The 18568-nt window shown below is 47.4% G+C and overlaps 1 protein-coding gene and 1 long non-coding RNA gene across 7 annotated transcripts in view; one reads left to right on the forward strand and one right to left on the reverse strand.

Moving 5' to 3' along the window:
* The window catches only part of PROSER2 (proline and serine rich 2), a 46571-nt gene extending 30147 nt beyond the window's left edge, over nt 1–16424 (forward strand). For all 6 annotated transcript variants that reach the window (XM_053225276.1, XM_053225277.1, XM_053225274.1 and 3 more), the window contains exons 3-4: nt 11133–11385; nt 13424–16424. In XM_053225276.1, coding sequence (XP_053081251.1) covers nt 11133–11385; nt 13424–14457 — 1287 coding nt within the window. In that variant the 3' untranslated portion in view covers nt 14458–16424. The remainder of the gene's footprint in view (nt 1–11132; nt 11386–13423) is intronic.
* The window catches only part of LOC113603591 (uncharacterized), a 36009-nt gene continuing 33516 nt past the window's right edge, over nt 16076–18568 (reverse strand). The window contains exon 4 of the long non-coding RNA XR_003425198.2: nt 16076–18070. This is a non-coding gene — a long non-coding RNA (uncharacterized LOC113603591). The remainder of the gene's footprint in view (nt 18071–18568) is intronic.

Raw genomic sequence — 18568 nt, forward strand, 5'->3', positions numbered from 1 at the left:
CATACAGATGTCAGCAACACCAGGACTTTGTCTTTCTCACAGGAGACACGTATAGCACACTTGGCAATTACTTAAGTAGATTTAGCGTTTTGAATTTTCTGGTTTGAATATAGTAGAGATTATTTCTTCACGATCATAATATACATATTAGGGGAGAAAAGTATATACTCTCACGTTCTTGAAGCAAAACAGTGTTTCCCCGGGAGGCTGACAGACATTGCCTGATGCCAACATGGCAGGGTCAAATGGGCGAGGTATTCTTACAGGTCTGGAGATTTGTAGCCCAAACTGGTACATTACAAACACCACTGATAGAAAAGAAACTTAAAAAAATGTTCTGTTGCGAGCCCACTTCCTTCCAAACAGTAGCACAAACTGGAGTTTTCTTCAGTTCGTTTCTTCCAGAGAAAGCTGCTGTTTTCGTTTGTCCTCGCTTCCTATCTTAGTTCTTTGGTGCTGAGTTAGCAAATGCCGCTTCCCAAAAGCACCAGGGACCCCCACTGCCGGGCCTCTGGCTTTCCTCCCTCCTCCACATGAGCCACCAGCCCCCGGCCTTGCTTGCTGCTGCTGTTGTTTTTCAGTATGTGACAGCTGTACTGAGGTGTCATTCATATACCACACGGTTCACCCATTCAAAGTATGCTAGTCAGTGGTTTTTAGTAGATTCACAGAGTTGTACAACCACCATCACAATCACATTTAAAACATTTTCATCACCCGGGCATCCTGGGTGGCTCAGTCGGCTGAGCGTCCAACTTCAGCTCGGGTCATGATCTCGAGGTTCACGGGTTCGAGCCCCGCGTCGGGCTTTGCGCTGACAGCGCAGAGCCTGCTTCAGATTCTCTGTCTCCCTCTCTCTCTGCCCCTCCCCCACTCACATTCTTTCTCTCTCTCTCTCAAAAAGAATTAAACATTAAAAAAATTATTTTAACGTTTCCATCACCCCCAAAGATACCCCGTGCCCTTTAGCAGTCACTCCGTGTTTCCCTCCAGTTCCCTCTCACCTACTTCCTGGCTCTACACACTTGCCTGTTCCCACCTCTGTGCGCTCCACGCACTGCCTCTTCCTCAAGGCCCGTCTCCCTCTCTCACATCCCTGCCTGGGGGATGGGCAGCGCCAGCATCTTGGTGGGGGGGGGGGGTGGAACAGGAGGAACAGATGGGGCATGTGCCCCTTTCCTGGCCCTGAAGACCCTGTTCCCTGCCCTCGGCACTGAGCTCTTCTCTGTTTCTGCCTTCTCCTCCCCTCCCAGGTGCAGGCAGAGGCCTGGTTCATGTGGAGGGCAGCTTCTTGTCTGAGGAATCAGGCAGCAGACTGAACCCGCAGCTTTTTTGGGGGGGCCGTGCCCCACAGGTCAGCGTTCAAGGCCAGGCTGAGCACAGAGAAGTCGCGTGGGCACACACGCCAGGCTCACGGCCTGTACCAGCCTCTAACCCCAGGGAGAGACCTCAGATGGGGTGAGGATGCAAGAATCTGAGTTTTTGAGGACCCCGGCCTCTGAGCTTGGATAAGTATGTCATTAGAAACAGAAATGAGGTGAACAAAGCAAAAAGCAAGAATAGACTAATTCTAGTCTCGGCCACGCCATGGAGTAGTTAGCAGCTGTATGACCCTCGGAGTCATTTCATTGCCTCTGAACCTGGCGTCACATCTTCCAGTGAAGGAGCTGGACTGATTGATCGGTGTTGTGTCTTTCGTCCTGTGGGTCCTGGAATCTGTCTCAGAACACAAAATGGTTGCGTAGGGCCTGCCCTTTCTAAGTCCATTTTCTTTTCTTTTTTTTTTAATAATATATTTTTAAATGTTTGTTTATTTTCAGAGAGAGAGAGCACGAGTGCCCACAGGTGGGGAGGGGCAGAGAGAGAGAGAATCCCCAGAGGCCTCCGCACTGTCAAGTGCAGACTCACTGTTGACACAGGGCTCGATCCTACGAGCCGTGGGATCATGACCTGAGCTGAAATCAAGAGTCGGACACTTAACTGACTGAGCCACCCAGGCACTCCCTAAGCCTATTTTCCAAATGAAATCTTACGTTGGGACTTCTTGCTTTGATGTTGGATTAGATCTGCGGGGGTTTTATGCTCTGTTCGTATTTTTGCCCCTCACTTGGTGTCAGAAGTTGGCATGTGTCTTAAGCTGAAGGGCTGTTACAGGCCAGTTGCCCGTTTAATTTTACTGTCTGTACACCTAACCAAAGTAGATTCTCTAAGAAACTTGTGCATAGCCCTATTGAAATGCTGAATTGGGGAAGGCAAAGTAGGAGGAAGAGGGTAGAGAGCATTAATATATTTCCTCAGACGTTTTATTTGATTATGGTTGTTACCACTATCACATCATCCTAACCACCCGTGATGGTTGTAATTATTAATTACAGGGGCCTCTGTTATGCTAAGAGCACTAGTGATTTTAGACTTGCAAGGTTTTTCTGTTCCATCACTGTGCTAAACCACTCCGCCTGGAGAGGAGACACATTTGACATGTCTTACAGTGAGTCTGGGGAAGCGGGAGAGTTAGGAGGCTGAGTGCTGAATGCATAGGGGACAGGGTGGTCTGGCAAGATGGAGGTATGTGGGGGAAAGATGAGGCAGGAATGCCCTACACCATACACTGTGACCCTCCAGATGATCCCACCGGTGTTCAAGAAATTCTAGAAAAATCACAAAATGAACGGTGTCTCTGGATTTCGGAGGAAGCTTTCCTGTTCTGGTTGGCAGAGGGACAAAGCAGACAGACATGGCGAGGAGGCAGCTGACGTTTTGGTCACAGTGACGAGACAGCCTGTAAGCTCTGTGGGTGGTTCAGGGGTGCTTCCCACACAAGGCTCCTCTTTAAGGGTGAACACCCTGGTGGGGCTGCAGCCCTGGGTGAGGGACAGCTACGGGAGAGAAGCTAATAGGAGGTGCTGGTTCTCTGTTTTATTTGTTTCTCTCTTTTTTAAGTTTATTTATTATTTATTTTGAGGGGGGGGTGTGGAGAGGCAATGAGGGAGGGGAAGAGAGAGCACGTGAGTGGGGGAGGGGCAGAGGCGAGGGAGAGAGAGAATCCCAGTCAGGCTTCATGTTGTCAGCACAGAGCCTGACGTGGCCTCCAACTCAGGAACCATGAGATCATGACCTGAGCCAAAGTCGGACGCTTAACCAGCCGAGCCAACCAGGTGCCCCTGATTCTACACTTTAAATCTCTGTCAAATCTCGTCTCCTCCTCTGTTCCCATCACCCCTGCTCTAGTTTAGGTGACCCTTGAAGTCTCATCCAGGTTGCTTCCCACATTCGCTATTCCTCACACGATAGCCAACGTGACCTCTTTGGACACAGATATAACTGCCCCCCTGTGTTTGACTCTCACCCACTTCTTTCAGACTTTTGGCAGATATCATTTCCTCACCAAAGTTTTCCAGATCAGACCCCTTTCCCAAAAGTGGGGATTGGTACCCATTTCCTTAACACCCTGTAGTCACCTCGTCAGAGCCATTTCTAGACTCTGAAGTAAATACCTGTTTTCCCATCTAAAGCCCTCTTTAGATGATCAACTAGACAGCAAGAACTTTATTTACGCTGTTGTATTTACATTGCCCATGTTCAGCAGATACTCAAATATTTGCATGTATGATTCAGTAGATGCTATGGAGTAGGCTGGAAGTGTGGTCACATTTAAATCGGACCATAGGGGCGCCTGGGTGGCTCAGTCGGTTGAGCGTCCGGCTTCGGCTCAGGTCATCATCTCACAGTCTGTGAGTTCGAGCCCCGCGTCGCGCTCTGGGCTGACAGCTCAGAGCCTGGAGCCTGCTTCTGATTCTGTGGCTCCCTCTCTCTCTGCCCCTCCCCTGCTCATGCTCTGCCTCTCTCTGTGTCAAAAATAAATAAAAACATTAAAATTTAAATAAATAAATAAATAAATAAATAAATAAATAAATCGGACCATAAAGGATAGTTAAGAGGTGGCTATGCAGGGACAGGCACTGATGATGTGAACACAGGCACAGATCGAGATGTCAGGTGGTTTGATCTGATTGGAGTACGGAGCAAGAGTTGGCAAACTACAGCCTGTGGACCAAATCTAGGCCCCCACCTGTGGTTTTTTGTTGTTGTTTATATATTTTTGAGAGAGAGAGAGCAGACAGAGCATGAGCAGGGAGGGCCAGAAATAGAGGGAGACATAGAAACCAAAGCAGGCTCCAGGCTCTGAGCCATCAGCACAGAGCCTGACATGGGGCTCGAACCCACAAACCGCGAGATCATTGACCCAAGCTGAAATTGGACATTCAACTGACTGAGCCACCCAGGCACCCCTGGACCCTCACTGTCTTTGTAAAGATTTATTGTAACAAAGCTAGACCCGTTCGTTAACATACTGTACATTCACACTACATGGGCAGAGTTGAGTAGTTGCCATGGTAAAGCCTGCAGAACCTAAAACATTTACTCCCTGTCCCCTTACGGAGGAAGTTACCACCCCTGCAGTAGAGGAGAAAGGGGAGAGCAGTAAAGAGATGAAATGTGAAAAGTAGGTAGGGCTGGATCCTGGAATTCTCAGAATAAAGTGTAAATTCCTTAGTCACATGTTCTGTAGATGACCATATTGGGTTTTTTAAAACCTATTTCTCTTTCCCTTGGCCCAGTGCTCAATAGAAGATAGTCAGGAACGCTTTATGCCCATTTTCCCTCACAGTACCTTGCCCCTCTTCTAATGCCTTTCACACTGATCCTGTTTTTACAGGGAGTGTTGAAGTTTTCAGGGACTGTACACTGCTAGGTATGCAGACTGATAAAATTACACAGATCTAGTTAATATGAACCTGCTCTAATTTCAGCTAGAGAAAAAGTATTCTTAAACTCAGTCTTTCCTCCCCACCCCACCCCGAAAACATCTCAGGAAAGGTGGAGCAAAAAGATAAGCTAAGAACTAAAATTAAAATCCTAGGGCACATTGTTCCAAAAGTTGACATTTAAAAACATTTTTTTAATGTTTATTATTTAATTTTTGAAAGAGAGACAGAATGAGAGCAGGGGAGGGGCAGAGAGAAAGGGAGACACAGAATCCAAAGCAGACTCCAGGCTCTGAACTGTCAGCACAGAGCCCAAGGTGGGGCTCAAACCCACACATCGCAAGACCATCACCTGAGCCGAAGTCAGACGTTCAACCAACTGAGCCACCCAGGTGCTTGTAAAAGTTGACATTTGAAAAAGATATATACAAAACCTGATGGCAAAAAGAGGAAAATTCCAGGCCAGTCTGTCTTGTGAACAGAGATGCAGAAAGTCTAAACAAAATATTAGCAAATCAAATTCAGTGATGTATAAAAAAGATAGCATCACAACCAGATTGGACGTGTTCCAAGAATGCAAGGTTGGTTTAATATTTGAAAATCAATCACTGCAATTCAGCTCTTGGACAGAATAAAGGAGAAAAGGGATATGATCGTCTCTCCTCAGCCTCCTCGGCCACAGCATCCTTTATGTGGGGAGTTGTCCTGTACACTGTGGGATGTGGAACACCGCTCCTGGCCTCCACCCCCTAGATGCCAGTGGTGCCCACCCATCTGTGACAACCAGAAGTGTTTCCAGGCACTGCCAAATGCCCTGTGAAGGGGAACCTCTCCACCTGCTGAGAACGACTATAATACATAAAAAGAGATTTGACAAAATCCAAAACCCACTCATTATCTTAAAAACAAACACACTTCGGGTGCCTGGGTGGCTCAGTCGGTTGAGCGTCCGACTTCGGCTCAGGTCACGATCTCACAGTTTGTGAGTTCGAGCTCCATGTCAGGCTCTGTGCTGACAGCTCAGAGCCTGGAGTCTGTTTCAGATTCTGTGTCTCCTCTCTCTCTGCCCCACCCCCGCTCACGCTTTGTCTCACTCTGTTTCTCAAAAATAAATAAATGTAAAAAAAAATGTTTAAACAGACAAACAAACACACTTGGGGCACCTGGGTGGCTCGGGCTGGGAAACTGCAAGACATTCTCAAGAGACGTCACAGAACCGGGGCGCCTGGGTGGTTCAGTCGGTTAAGCCGCCAACTTCAGCTCAGGTCATGATCTCGCGGTCCGTGAGTTCAAGCCCCACGTCGGGCTCTGTGGTGACAGCTCAGAGCCTGGAGCCTGTTTCAGATTCTGTGTCTCCCTCTCTCTGACCCTCCCCCGTTCATGCGCTGTCTCTCTCTGTCTCAAAAATAAATAAACGTTAAAAAATAAAAAGTTTTAAAGAGAAGTCACAGAACCAAATCAGTGCCTACCCAACATTAGCACATCAGTATTTCCCAGAGTGTATGTTAACACAGAGACTGGAGGCCCTTAATGTTCCTGATGCAGCAGATCTAAGGTGGGGCCCAAGCATTTGTAGTTCTAGGTGCTGTGGCTGCTGGTCGAAGGGCCACAGTGTGAGAGCCACTAATCTGAGTGAGGGCGTGTACCCTATTAGAGGAGTCAGAACGTTGGAAAATTCAGTTCTCCTCAAGTTGAGGAACTTTTGTGTAGTCCCCGTTAAAGTCCCGGCAGAGGGTGTGTGTGTGTGTGTGTGTGTGTGTGTGTGTGTGTGTGTGTGTATCTGGGTGTCTGGAAACTGACAAGCTGATACTAAAATTTACATGGAAGTAAAAAGGGTCGAAAGAGCTATCACAGACTTAAAGACGAACAGCAGAACTAGAGGGCTTTAAACTACCAGATCTGGAGACTTGTAATAATCAAAACAATGTTTTAGGGGTTCCTCGGTGGCTCAGTCGGTTAAGCGACAGACTTGGGCTCAGGTCATGATCTCACATTTGTGAGTTCAAGCCCCACGTTCGGCTCTCTGCTGTCAATGCAGAGCCTGCTTCAGTTCTTTGTCTCCCTCTCTTTCTGCCCCTCCCCTGCTCTTGCGTACACGTTTATTTTTCTCAAAAATAAACATTTTAAAAAAAGAAACACTGTATTAGTGGTATATGAGTAGACAAGTAGACAAACAGATAAGAGAATTCATAAAAAGACACGTACACTGTCATTTGACTTACAACCAAGGGAATATGCAGTGTTCAGGGATAGTATTTTCAAGGTCCGGTGCTGGACAATTGGATGTCAACTTAGAAAACAATGAGGGGCACCTGGGTGGCTCAGTCTGTTAAGCATCTGACTCCTGATTTCCATACAGGTCATGATCTCGTGGTTGTGAGTTCGAGCCCCGCGGCAGGCTGTGCACTGATAGTTTGGAGCCTGCTTGGGATTCTCTCTCCCCCTCTCTCCTGCTTGCCTGCTATCTCTCTCTCTCTCTCCAAAATAAATAAATAAATAAATAAATAAATAAATAAACAAACATTAAAAAAAGAAGACAATGACTCTTGACCTCACGCCATACATAAAAGTTCATTCCAGATTAATTGTCGCACTGAATATGGAAAGTTAAAAATATTGCTTCTAGAATAAAACAGGTGAGTATCTCCATGACCATGGAGTTGGTAGTGGTTTCCTAAATAGGACACAAAAAACTCTAACCATGAAACATTATGCTACATTAAAATTAAGGACTAGCCATCACAAGACTCCCATTAAGAGAGAGAAAAGGGAAGCTAGTGAGTAGTGGCTGATACTTGCAATAAATATTTCCAGTAAAAGATTTCTATCTAGTATGTATAGTCCTGTATTTTTAAAAAGACAACTGGATAGAAAAATAGGCAAAAGATTTGAACAGGCACTTCGTACGAGGATCTCCAAGTGGCCAGTTAAGTATCATGGGGAAAATACATGGCCCAACACTGTTCATCTTCTTGGGAACGGACCGGACATCAGAATGAGACTCGCGTATGCCAGCTGCATGGGGAGAACAAGCAGGCGTGCCCATGGGAGTCACACTGGGACAGGCATTTTGGAGAACTGTTTGTATCTACCATAATGGACACATATCTGTGACCCAGCACTTGTATATAGGTTTATATCTGGTGGATGTGTATTGCTTATTCTCCCAAGCCGCATTCTGCTTTGTCTCCTGACCCAGCCCATGCTGTGGATCTCTCTCCAGAGACTTTCCATTCTGTCTGCCCACCGAACCCGGCTGCAGACAGGTGCCTTTCCCTGAATCCTCCGGCCTTGAGGATCAAGCTAATACAGTCAAGCCCGGTGGAGACATTTGCATGTATTCTTGGGTTAATTATACCAAAAACAAATGGATGCCTTAAACGAAAGAACGGTCACTAAATCTGTGGAGCCAGCAGGCTCTGGGATGGTCTGGGAGTCAGGTGCTTTGGGCGGGCTGGCGGGCATTTGCATAACCTCTCAGATCCCAGTGTGAAAAGCATTCCCCTGCACCGTCTGGGTCAGCTCTTAACTGAGTTTGCTTCCACACCTTTTCTGTTGTTTTATCAAAGTTCACACTCATAGAGGGTCAAGTAGCTTCAAAGTGTTATGAAAAGCACCCCTCCCCCAACTTCCTACTCACTAGAGGACACGACTTTTAACTCCTACCCATTTGTTATTTGCTTTCTAATTGACATTTTACTCTATATCCTCCCAGTATTTTATGTATGTGGGTATATATTAAGTACGCACATACTTGAGAGACAACTCTTACTTTCCATCTGCATGTTTCTCACTTAGCATTACATTGTTCGGAAAACACCATTTAAGATTCCTGTGTAATATTCTGTCTGTGAATGTGCCTTGATTTGTTTAACCATACCCTTATTGTTGGACATTTTTTTTAATGTTTATTTATTTATTTTGAGAGAGAGCGAGGGAGTAAAGGAGATGCAGAGAGAGGGAGAGAGAGAATCCCAAGCAGGCTCCATACTGTTAGCACAGAGCCTGATGCAGGGCTCGATCTCACAACCACGAGATCATGACCAGAGCAGAAATCAAAGAGTCAGACGCTTAACCAGCTGAGCCACCCAGGCACCCCTGGACATTTTTGTTCTCTCACTACTGTGAATATGAATATAATTAATATATATGCGTGTGTGTGTGTGTGTATGTAGGTGTGTGTATGTGTGCACATTAGGTAAACGCGTTCATAGATATGTGATTTTTCTCATAACCATAGTTTTCTATGGTTAATAACCTTTTGGGTTTTATTTGCTTGCTTTGTGCTCTCAGCCCTCTGGCTTGCTGTGCATCAGACTGGTTGTTGTCTGCACGGCTGACGTCCTGGGGATGTCAGTTGAGTCCCGAGATCCCCTATGGCTTTCTCTCGTCCTCCCCTGGTCCTGTGTTGTTTCTTGGTTTACTCCCTCGTCTAGGGGAAAACCACATTCCCCTACCACCCTGCAGAAGCTTTCTGAGAAAGGCATATGTGGGGGATGCACTGTGTAGACCTCACGTGTCTTAAAACATCTTTATTCTACCATAACCTTAATTTGGTTAGGCGTAGAATTCTAGTTCTCTGTTCACTCCGAATCTTAAAGGAATCATGACACTATCTTCTGGCTTCCTGCTGAGAAGTCTGTTGCTGTTCTGATTCCTGGTCTTTTGTTTTGTGACCTGTTTTTTCTCTCTGGGGAGCTTTCACGATCTTGCCCTCCGGTGTAGGTGTCCTGAGATTTCACAGGGACGTCCCTCAGCCCTCATAGGTCTGTTTCATTCTTGTTCATTAGATTTTATGATGGCCCCTTTACATTCGGAAACTCAGGTCTCTCAGCCCAGGGGCCCCTCCTTATTTTACTTATTTATTTTGATTAACTTCTTCCCCTCTACTTTTCTGATTTGTCTTTCTGGAGCTCTCATTATTTCAGATGTTGGCCCTCCCATACTTATCCTCTGATTTTCTTATCTTCCTTATTTTAAAACAAATTTTGACTATTTGTTTTACTTTACTAGTTTCTCCACTTTACCTTGTAGGCTTTTATTTCGTTTTTCAGTCCTGTGGTCCAAGTGTTAATTTCGAAGAGCTGTGTTTTTGTCTGGTGGATTTTTTTTTAAATAAGATCATATTCTTGATGGATTCAGTATCTCCACAACTCTCTGAGGATATGAATGGTAATCTTGTTGAAATTGTCATCATTCTGCATAGTTTGTTTTTGTAAATTGCTTTCTTTTCCTTTTTGTCTGTTCGGCTGCGTCTTTCATGGTGAGACTCCGTGATCCTTAGGCGTGTGCACGTGTTTAAGAGGAGAACGTTGAGAAGCTGGTCAGAAATCAGGGGGTTTGTTGACTGTCCTCTCCCCTGTAGGGGCATGTGGCTGAGCTGCTTTGTTGGGGAGCCCATGGTGTCGGCCCCTTTGGCCCTTGGATTCAGATACCTCAGGGAAGACTTCCAGACTTCAGTCCAGAGGGCATCAGGTTGGCTTCCTTTACTGCTTGTTTTCATTGTGGTCTCTCACTGTCAACTCTGCTTCAGATCCCTCTTTTACCTTCTTTTAAAAAACATCTAGTTTTCTGCCGGGATGACCTCATTCCTGCTGAACCACTTCTGCTCTTTATTCAGAAGTGGCCCTTCCTCTTGGCCCTCTTGGCCCCGCTCCTCTTGGCCCCGCTCCCAGTACTTTCAGCACCTGTGGGGGGGGGGGGTGGGGGCGGCGAGGGGCTCCCTTGTACTCAGCAGGTGGGTCACCGGCTTCCCACAGCTGCTAAAAATCAGATTCCTTGGGTCTCCGGAGTCGGCTGCACCTGTCCTGCGGCTGCCTAACTTCCCACACTCTGTTACTGCTGTCTCTTTTCCTCTTCTTTTTTGTCTTTGTGATTGGTGCCTTCCAACAAAAATGAATCCCATTATTGTTTTCGTGAGGTTTCTGGAGGAAAGGAAGCTAAATATGTGCATTCATGGCCACTGTCTTTATCCAAAGATGTCCCCCACTGCTATTGTGGGAAGACATCAGAGAGCAGGAAGTTGAGAACAGTGTTCCTTCCCAAGGAGGCTTGGAGAAGAATTCTTTTTCTGTCATTGACTCCCTAGGAGCCATAAGACTGGAGTTAATAATAGATTCGAAGACCCTTTATTTGCTATAGTTCCTTGGCAGCGTTCTTTTTCACGCAGGTACCACGGGGAGGACACAGGCACGGGTTTGTCAGTGGGGCCACCTGAATGGCAGATCCTCCCCGACAGGAACTTGTAGAGGGACGTGGACTTGTAGAGGGCTCTGCAAGAGATCCTGACTTTGTCATGGCTTCTCTCTTCAGCAAAACAACTTTGCTTTCTCCCTTCCGTTCCCAACCCCCACACCCGTTACACAGGATGATGAGAGCCTCAAGTACCTGACACATGAGGAAAAGGATGTCATCCTGTTTTTTGAAGAGACTATTGATTCCCTGGAAGATGATTGTGAGGAGCAAGTCCTGTGTGACAGCGGCGTGCACTCCCACTCTCCAGGGTCTCTGGACGAGAGTGCTTCCAGTCACTCGGAGCCAGGAGATGTCCTCGATTTAGTGCAGCCGGCACCTGAGGAGGGGGAACCCGAGCTCCTCCCGGCTGCGACTGAGACAGCAGGTGAGGAGCAAAGCCCAGTCCCCAGCCTCTGACTCGGTTCGTTAATGTCGTTCGGGACACTGTGGTCTTCCCGTGTGTGTGCCAGTGTGGACGCTGTGGGGGTTTTTGCAGGGTGGAGTTTGAGTGTCCAACCAGTAGATGCTTTCGTAGCATATTAGGAGATAACACATGAAGGGAAAGTTCAAAGGAACTAGAATAAAGAATGAGACTGGCAGACCATACGAATCTATTTCATATACAGTAAAACCTTGGTTTGTGAGCATAATTCGTTCCAGAAACATGCTTGTAATCCAAAGCACTCGTATATCAAAGCGAATTTCAAGAACCATTGGCTCGGTTGTGATCATGTGATGTTCAGCATCACGTGCTACTGATATCAGTCTTGCTCGTTTATTAAGTTAAAATTTATTGGAAACGTTTGCTTGTCTTGGGGCGCCTGGGTGGCTCAGTCGGTTAAGTGTCCAACTTCAGCTCAGGTCATGATCTCGCGGCTTTTGAGTCTGAGCCCCGTGTCAGGCTCTGTGCTGACAGATAGCTCAGAGCCTGGAGCCTGCTTCTGATTCTGTGTCTCCCTCTCTCTCTGCCCCACCCCTGCTCGCACTCTGTCTCTCAAAAATGAATAAAATTTTTTTAATATTGAAAAAAAAAAAAACGTTTGCTCATCTTGTGGAACACTCGCAGAACATGTTACTTGCAACCTAAGGCTTTACTGTATAGTAAAAAGAAAGAAAGAAAATTGGAGTTGACTTCCAGGTATAACAATTCATTCTACAAACAGAACATACAAGGTTCTGTTTATATATATATTTTAGCCTGTGAGGTTTGATCTCAGATTTTGAACATTCTTATGCCCCCTCTTTCTATGGCATGACTTCCCAAGGTGGGAGTATTTGGGCTACAAAGTTAGCTGGTTCAGGAAAACAGGAAAAGGGCAGCAAGAGTTTGGCTTAGTGTCTACTTTGCAGGTCTGTTGGATTCAGGGCAGCCTCAAAGGAGAGGCTTGCTTTTTGTCCTTTGAGTGCTGTGAGAAGAGCAAGGGGGTGGATGAGGTGGGATTGTCTTGCACTGTTTCTCCTGACTGGAAAAGATGTTGGAAATAAACATAGCAAGGGGATAAGAATTAGAAAGGAGGAGGGAAAAACAGAAGGGAAAGTATTTTGGCTCTTACTACAAAATACTGCCATTTGTCACAAGCGTCTAGAAATACTTTTTCTCCCTCTGTGTGCGTGTGTGCGCGCGCGTGAGGCTGTGCATTACACCGATTTCACAGACTGGGGTTCCAGACTCCAGATGAGGAGCTTAGTTTACAGCCGTGTCTTCAAAGAAGAGACTTAATTACAGATGTCCCGTTTTTATCACACGTCTTTGAAGTGTAGTTCCTAAAATGCATTTGAACCTGCTGGTCATTTTAAAGTGCCAGATCATCTGCTTGTGCCAAGGAAAACACTTACGGAGAGAAAGCCGCCTTGCCCATCAGTGTCTAACATGATACTTCCACAGCGGTTTTAAGTGCCTGCCCCAGCAGGCGTTGGGTGAGATTCTGAGGATACAGGGATAAAAATTAGACACGGCTTACAGTTTTGCAGTGGGAGACAGATGCGTGATTGTAAGTGCAAATAGTGTTGGGTGACCTGCGATCTGTATCTGTTTAGGCGGAGGAGGATGCCACCCGTCCGTCCCGTCTCCATTTTCCCTCGGTGACACCCCCTCCCAGGAGGGTTATCGTTCCCTCCTGTTTACTCACCTCTTTAGAAGCCTGCGTGCGCGTGCGCGGTGTGCGTCCCAGGTCCCGAGCATTCAGACGCGAGTCTTTCACCATCACTGATAGGTTCCTTCTCGCCAAGTAAGGGGTGAGACTCACCCAGGACCTTCTCCTTCACTGTTCCAGGGAGTTTAGGTGACAGGAGGTGCTGCCGCTGACAATGGCATTATGTCCCCCTGGGGGGGGGGGGCGCCTCTTAAATTCAGCGAGAAGGCAATGGGATGCATTTATTTTTACGTAAGGTGGTAGCTTATGAAGATTCTGCCTCCTTTTCAGGGGCTGGCCCTGCCGGGAAGGAAGACAGTCCTGTCTTCGAATGCGGGAAACCAGAAGCCCAGGGTCGTCCATCACCAGACCCCGAGGCTCCAGAGGCCCCTCCTGTGCTGCCCTCCCAACCGGTGGCCGCCCCGGCGACAGAGCCCCCCAGGAGAGAGCTGCCGGCCTCCGCTGCTCCCGCGGAGCACCCCAAACTGCCCCGCTCCGTTCCCACCCCCCTGGTTATCGCTCAGAAAATGTCTGAGAAGTTGGCGGGAAGTGAAACATTTTCACCGGCGTCCCCCACCGAGGAGGGCAGGCCCGGGGAGTGGAGGACGCTGCCCTCGGCGACCCCTCGTACGGGGGGCCGCCTCCCGTGGCACAGACACCCGGCGCAGCCGGTGCCCAAGGTTCACCGCTTCCCCAGCAACATCAGCGTGACCAACAGCGCGGGGAAGGAGTTCAACAAGACCATCTCCAGGGCGGCGGTCAGCGTGCAGGAGCGGAAGGCCCGGGTGTTGGCCAACATCAACGGGGTCTCTTTCCTGTCCCCGGGGGACCCTGAAGGCCGGGCCCCCGGGGGTGACCTCGCGGAGCAGGGGAGCAGCGGCTCTCCGGAGCAGGGGCCGCGTGGCCGGAGCGAGGCCGGCCCCGTCCACGAAGCCGTGTCCGTGCAGGCCGGCGGGCAGCCCGGCGCTCAGCGGTCCCGAGGCGTGCAGACGGAATGGTCCCCACCGCTGGCCAACGGCTTCCAGAGCATCCACGATGTCCTGAAGAGCGAGCCCAGTGCCTTCGTCTCGACCGGAAAAACTGTCACCTTCCGTCCAGACCCGGCTCTCACCAGCAAACTCGCTCGCCAGAACGCCAGCAAGAGCTTTTATGAGCACCGGCAGCCGGACTGCGGCCAGGATGCTAGGAAGCGGTCAGGTTCACTGCCCAGGGCTGTGGGCTTCAGACCCCAGGGCATCACCGTCCAGTTCTCTGGCCGCGGTTCCACGGAGGAGGCCCGCCGGGAGGCCCTGCGGAAGCTCGGCCTCCTCAAGGAGAACTTGTGATGGAGAATGAGACTGGGGCTGGGGAGGCTGGGTGGCCAGGGCAGGGGATGTGCACGTAAGGGGCGGAGCAACAGCCCCGGTGCTGTGCCCTGTGCAGGACGACACGTGACAGGTGCCAGGACTCCGTGGTCTGGGCCGAGGGACTGGGGACAGTAAGTGCCACCCGACTCTGTGGCCGCATCTGAGTAGGAATAGCCTTCTGTGAAAGACAGTCCGGCCCCATATCTTGTCTTCCTTTTTCCGGGGGCTCAGAGAATAACCGTTAACACCCGAAATGCCATCCTATCTTTTGAGGATTCAGAAGGAGGGGGATTGGGTCTGATTTGTTATTCTTCAGTCCCTAATGTTGACTTTTATCCCAAGGACATGACACGCAAGCCAGTTTAGGTCTCTTACACTCAGTTATCTATGACAGGGATCTCCCCCTCCTTTTCTAAGAAAATAAAAACGAAATGCCTGTTTAATTTTCGTAATGTCTTCAAATACTTCTTTGGGTCTTCTGTTTGGTTCTGAAGGATAAAGGATGGTGTGTTAGCCCTAGACGTGCCTTTGTTTCTGGGTAGAATTTGGTCTGCCTGTTTTTTAATTGAAAATTGAAATGAAACCTTTAGAGTATGATTTACTATAATTTTGAGTTCTGGGAGTGGAATGGAAAAGGGTGGATTTGGAAAAGGTGGTAATTTTCAGAAAGCAAGTCTGATCAGACCGTGGGGGCCATGTCACTGGGGGATACGTGGATGAGTGTGTATTGTGTATATACGTGTACATGTGTTTATAGAAGCCTATGTGCACGCACGCGCACACACACACACAGGTATCGTATGTGCACACACACACATTCATTAGTACACATACATAAACTTCTTAAAACCCTATCAAGTGACTACAGGATGCGAGGCATGCCTTCCCGTTCCCTTGACAGATGCTGCTGTCCCAGCTGTGATGGGTGACATCGAGACTGGCACCTTGAAAAGGGCACATCTCCATAATCAAAGTGCTTCCTCCTCACCCATAAGTTGCTCTGTACACAAGGAGAGTAATAGCCCAGGTAGGCTTCCAGATAAGCAGACAGTTCCTTCTTTAGAGAAGAACACTTTTAAGAGATGTATCACCAAATTTTAACCTGCTTTCAGCTTATCACCCAATTTTAGTTGTGCATGTTCCAAGGCAGCTACCGAACAGACGGAAACAAAGAAATTCTTAAGACCCCTTCGTGTTCTGGGAGCGAGACCTTGGGATTAGTTTTTGAGGGGAAAAAGCAGCAAACTGGTTTACACAATGTGAAAAGAACTGTATTCTCCCAGACTATGTTTTACAAGCTGAGTTGTAGCCACGAGCATTATTAAAACTATTTAAGGCTGGAGTCTTAAGCCTCTAAAAATAGACTGGGAAGGGCCATGCTTTTAAGTCACGCCCTTCTGTTATTCTGTCTCAGCCAGTGTCACAGAATCAGTTTCTTCCTGTTGAGTATTATTTCAGTTCATACTTTTAAATATGCTGTGAAGTGCGTCCTTTATAGTATTCGTATATAGTATGTATCTGCCTTATAGCAAGTTACATAAAATGATTGTCATTTTTTTCCTTAGAACTATAGTTTTTAGTGTCTCATCCGGCCCGTGTCCTCCTGAAATAATCTTATAGACTCTTGATGGATTTAATTTAAATAGGTGCTTTGATTTTTTTGGTTTTGAAAATAGTTTTTATTGTACTCCTATTTATGTTGGATTTGTTTGAAGAAGTCTTGAGGGATGTATTACCTTTTTACAAAGTGAGATGCCATACATGGTGTTTCAAATTAGAGGGTCTTGATTATGGCTGACATTTTAAACATCCTTTAAATACGAGGATTATCTCTTTTAAGTTATCCTATGACTTCATTGTGATTAAGGTGAACTTGACTATATAGGAGTATATTTGTTCTCATAATGACATTTTTGGAAAAATAAATGTAGAGATTTAAGTATAAACAGCTTTGTTTTTGCATTTTATACTTACGCTCAGTTATTTTAAGTGGTTATAACCTTTCCTTCTATTTATTCATAATTATACTGGCTATTACTCTGGTCATTTCTTGGGCCCCGAACCCTAGTAATTAAAGCCATGTTTTGTATGAGGCTCAAATTACAGCTGCTGATGAACTAACTCCTGTATGTGTGCGTATCACATTAACAAAAACCTCTAGTTTGCAAAGAGACATTAGACATTCACAAGGGGTCATCTTCAAGGGAATTTTAAGGACCACATTTCAAAGCAAAATTGTAACGAAAAGAAAAGATGAATCTTAAGTGCCTAATTGTTTTCAAAGTGATACCTGTAAATCACTCTCCATTTATCTTAATACTTGAAATCAGGGGGAAGAAAATTTTTTGCTTTTAGGAGGGTATGTACACATGGCCAAACCAGAGTCTCACCTGCAAACAGTAATACTTAGCGGTTACCAGAGTAAAGCATCTGTCCTGGCCCCCCTCCTGCCCGCTCTGCTGGGTGACTTCTCTGTGCCTGCTAATCCACACAAAACTGGCAGAAAGTCTGATCTCTGCTTTTCTCACCCCAGCTCACACTGTCCTCTCACAAGCCCTGTTGAGGCACAGCATGTCATTGAGTCTCTCAAAGTGCACATGGCCTGAGCCTGCTCCAGTATAGGGTTCTTCATGCAAGATTCCTCATGGGGGGGGCCCCCACATGGGCTCCCCCTTTTGAAACCAGCTTTCATGGAGAGCTTAGCGGAGTTCATAAGAGGCCTCAAAGGACCCTTAGGATTGGCCTTTTTATTTGTAAAAAATCAGAAACGGGGAGCCCTGGGGTGGCTCAGTCACTGATGTCCAACTCTTGGTTTCAGCTCAGTCATGATCTTGTGGTTTGTGGGTTTGAGCCCCGTGTTGGGCTCTGCACTGACCATGCAGAGCCTGCTTGGGAACCTGTCTCCCTCTCTCTCTGCCCCTCCCCTGCGCTCTCTCTCTCTCTCTCTCTCAAAAATAAATAAATAAAAATTTTTTTAATCAGAAATGTGTTCTCTTGTTAAATTCCAACCGCTCTGGCTATGAGGACTCTGACTCTTCAGAGGATTTGGTGGTGATGTTTTTCGTACAGGTGATCTAAGAAATCAGTTCTTTATGTTTATTCAAGAGGAATGAAGAGAGAGAAACAAGATAAATATGAAAACAATACACTCTTATCAAGAAACGTGTACCTGCTGTGCTGTTTCCCTAAACGAGGTAGCAGAATGAGGCTTTGTTTCTTCTTGGAGTGATTTTTATCGCCTGGGCAAGTTTTAATAAACTTTTCTCCCTCGACTCTCCCTTGGGTTCTTAAATGTTTGTCATCAAACCCCTGGGTTCTCTGAAGGCATGTAACTTGTTTTCGTGTTTTTCCCCTGCTCCCGCTGGGGTGACCCCACTGCCCGCCCACCCTCCCCCCCCCCAGGGGCAGGAGGAAGGGGAGGCGTGTGAGGAATGCTCACCTGTGAAAGGTTCGTGTTGTCATTGAAATGACAAGCCACCAAACAGGTTCTGTTTGTTCTCTTCACAGCAAGGCTTTCTCTGGCTTTACCGTATGGGAATGAGCTCCTATCCTTTTCTAATCTCCTCGCTGGACAAGCCCTGCTCTCAGATACCTGAGAAAAGAGAAGGCCAGGCTGTGAGTCGCCGTGTCCTGGGAAGATGGGGACTCTGCAACAGAGGCCGCTGGCCGTGTGTCTGCGCCAGGAATGCGGCCGCTTGCTGACCAGGCCCGCAGGGTTCGCCCTCTTCCCCATGAGCGGAAGCGCTGCTGGGGATAAATCTGTCCTTCCACCCAGAGAAGAATCCGGGCAGTGGGATGGAGACCAGAGGGCACTTCCCAGCCCACGCTTTTTAGCCCACGCTTTTTAGCATTAAGAATGGTCAACCTTTGTGTGTGAATGTTTCTAGTCCTTGTAAAATGTCTCTTTATTGGAAAAAAAAAAAAAAAGGTAACAAAACCCTTCCCTACATGTTCCAGATCCTAACACTTAAGAAATACCAAGCATTGCCATCAGCAGCCAGCTCACCCTCTTCCTGGCTACTGGCCTTTTGGGGAGGCCACTGCTGACCCCAGGAGCCAGGCAGACACCCATCACCGCACCTGCCAGCCG

Source organism: Acinonyx jubatus, chromosome B4 (genome assembly GCF_027475565.1).
Source record: "Acinonyx jubatus isolate Ajub_Pintada_27869175 chromosome B4, VMU_Ajub_asm_v1.0, whole genome shotgun sequence".
NCBI classification, from domain to species: Eukaryota; Metazoa; Chordata; class Mammalia; order Carnivora; family Felidae; genus Acinonyx; species Acinonyx jubatus.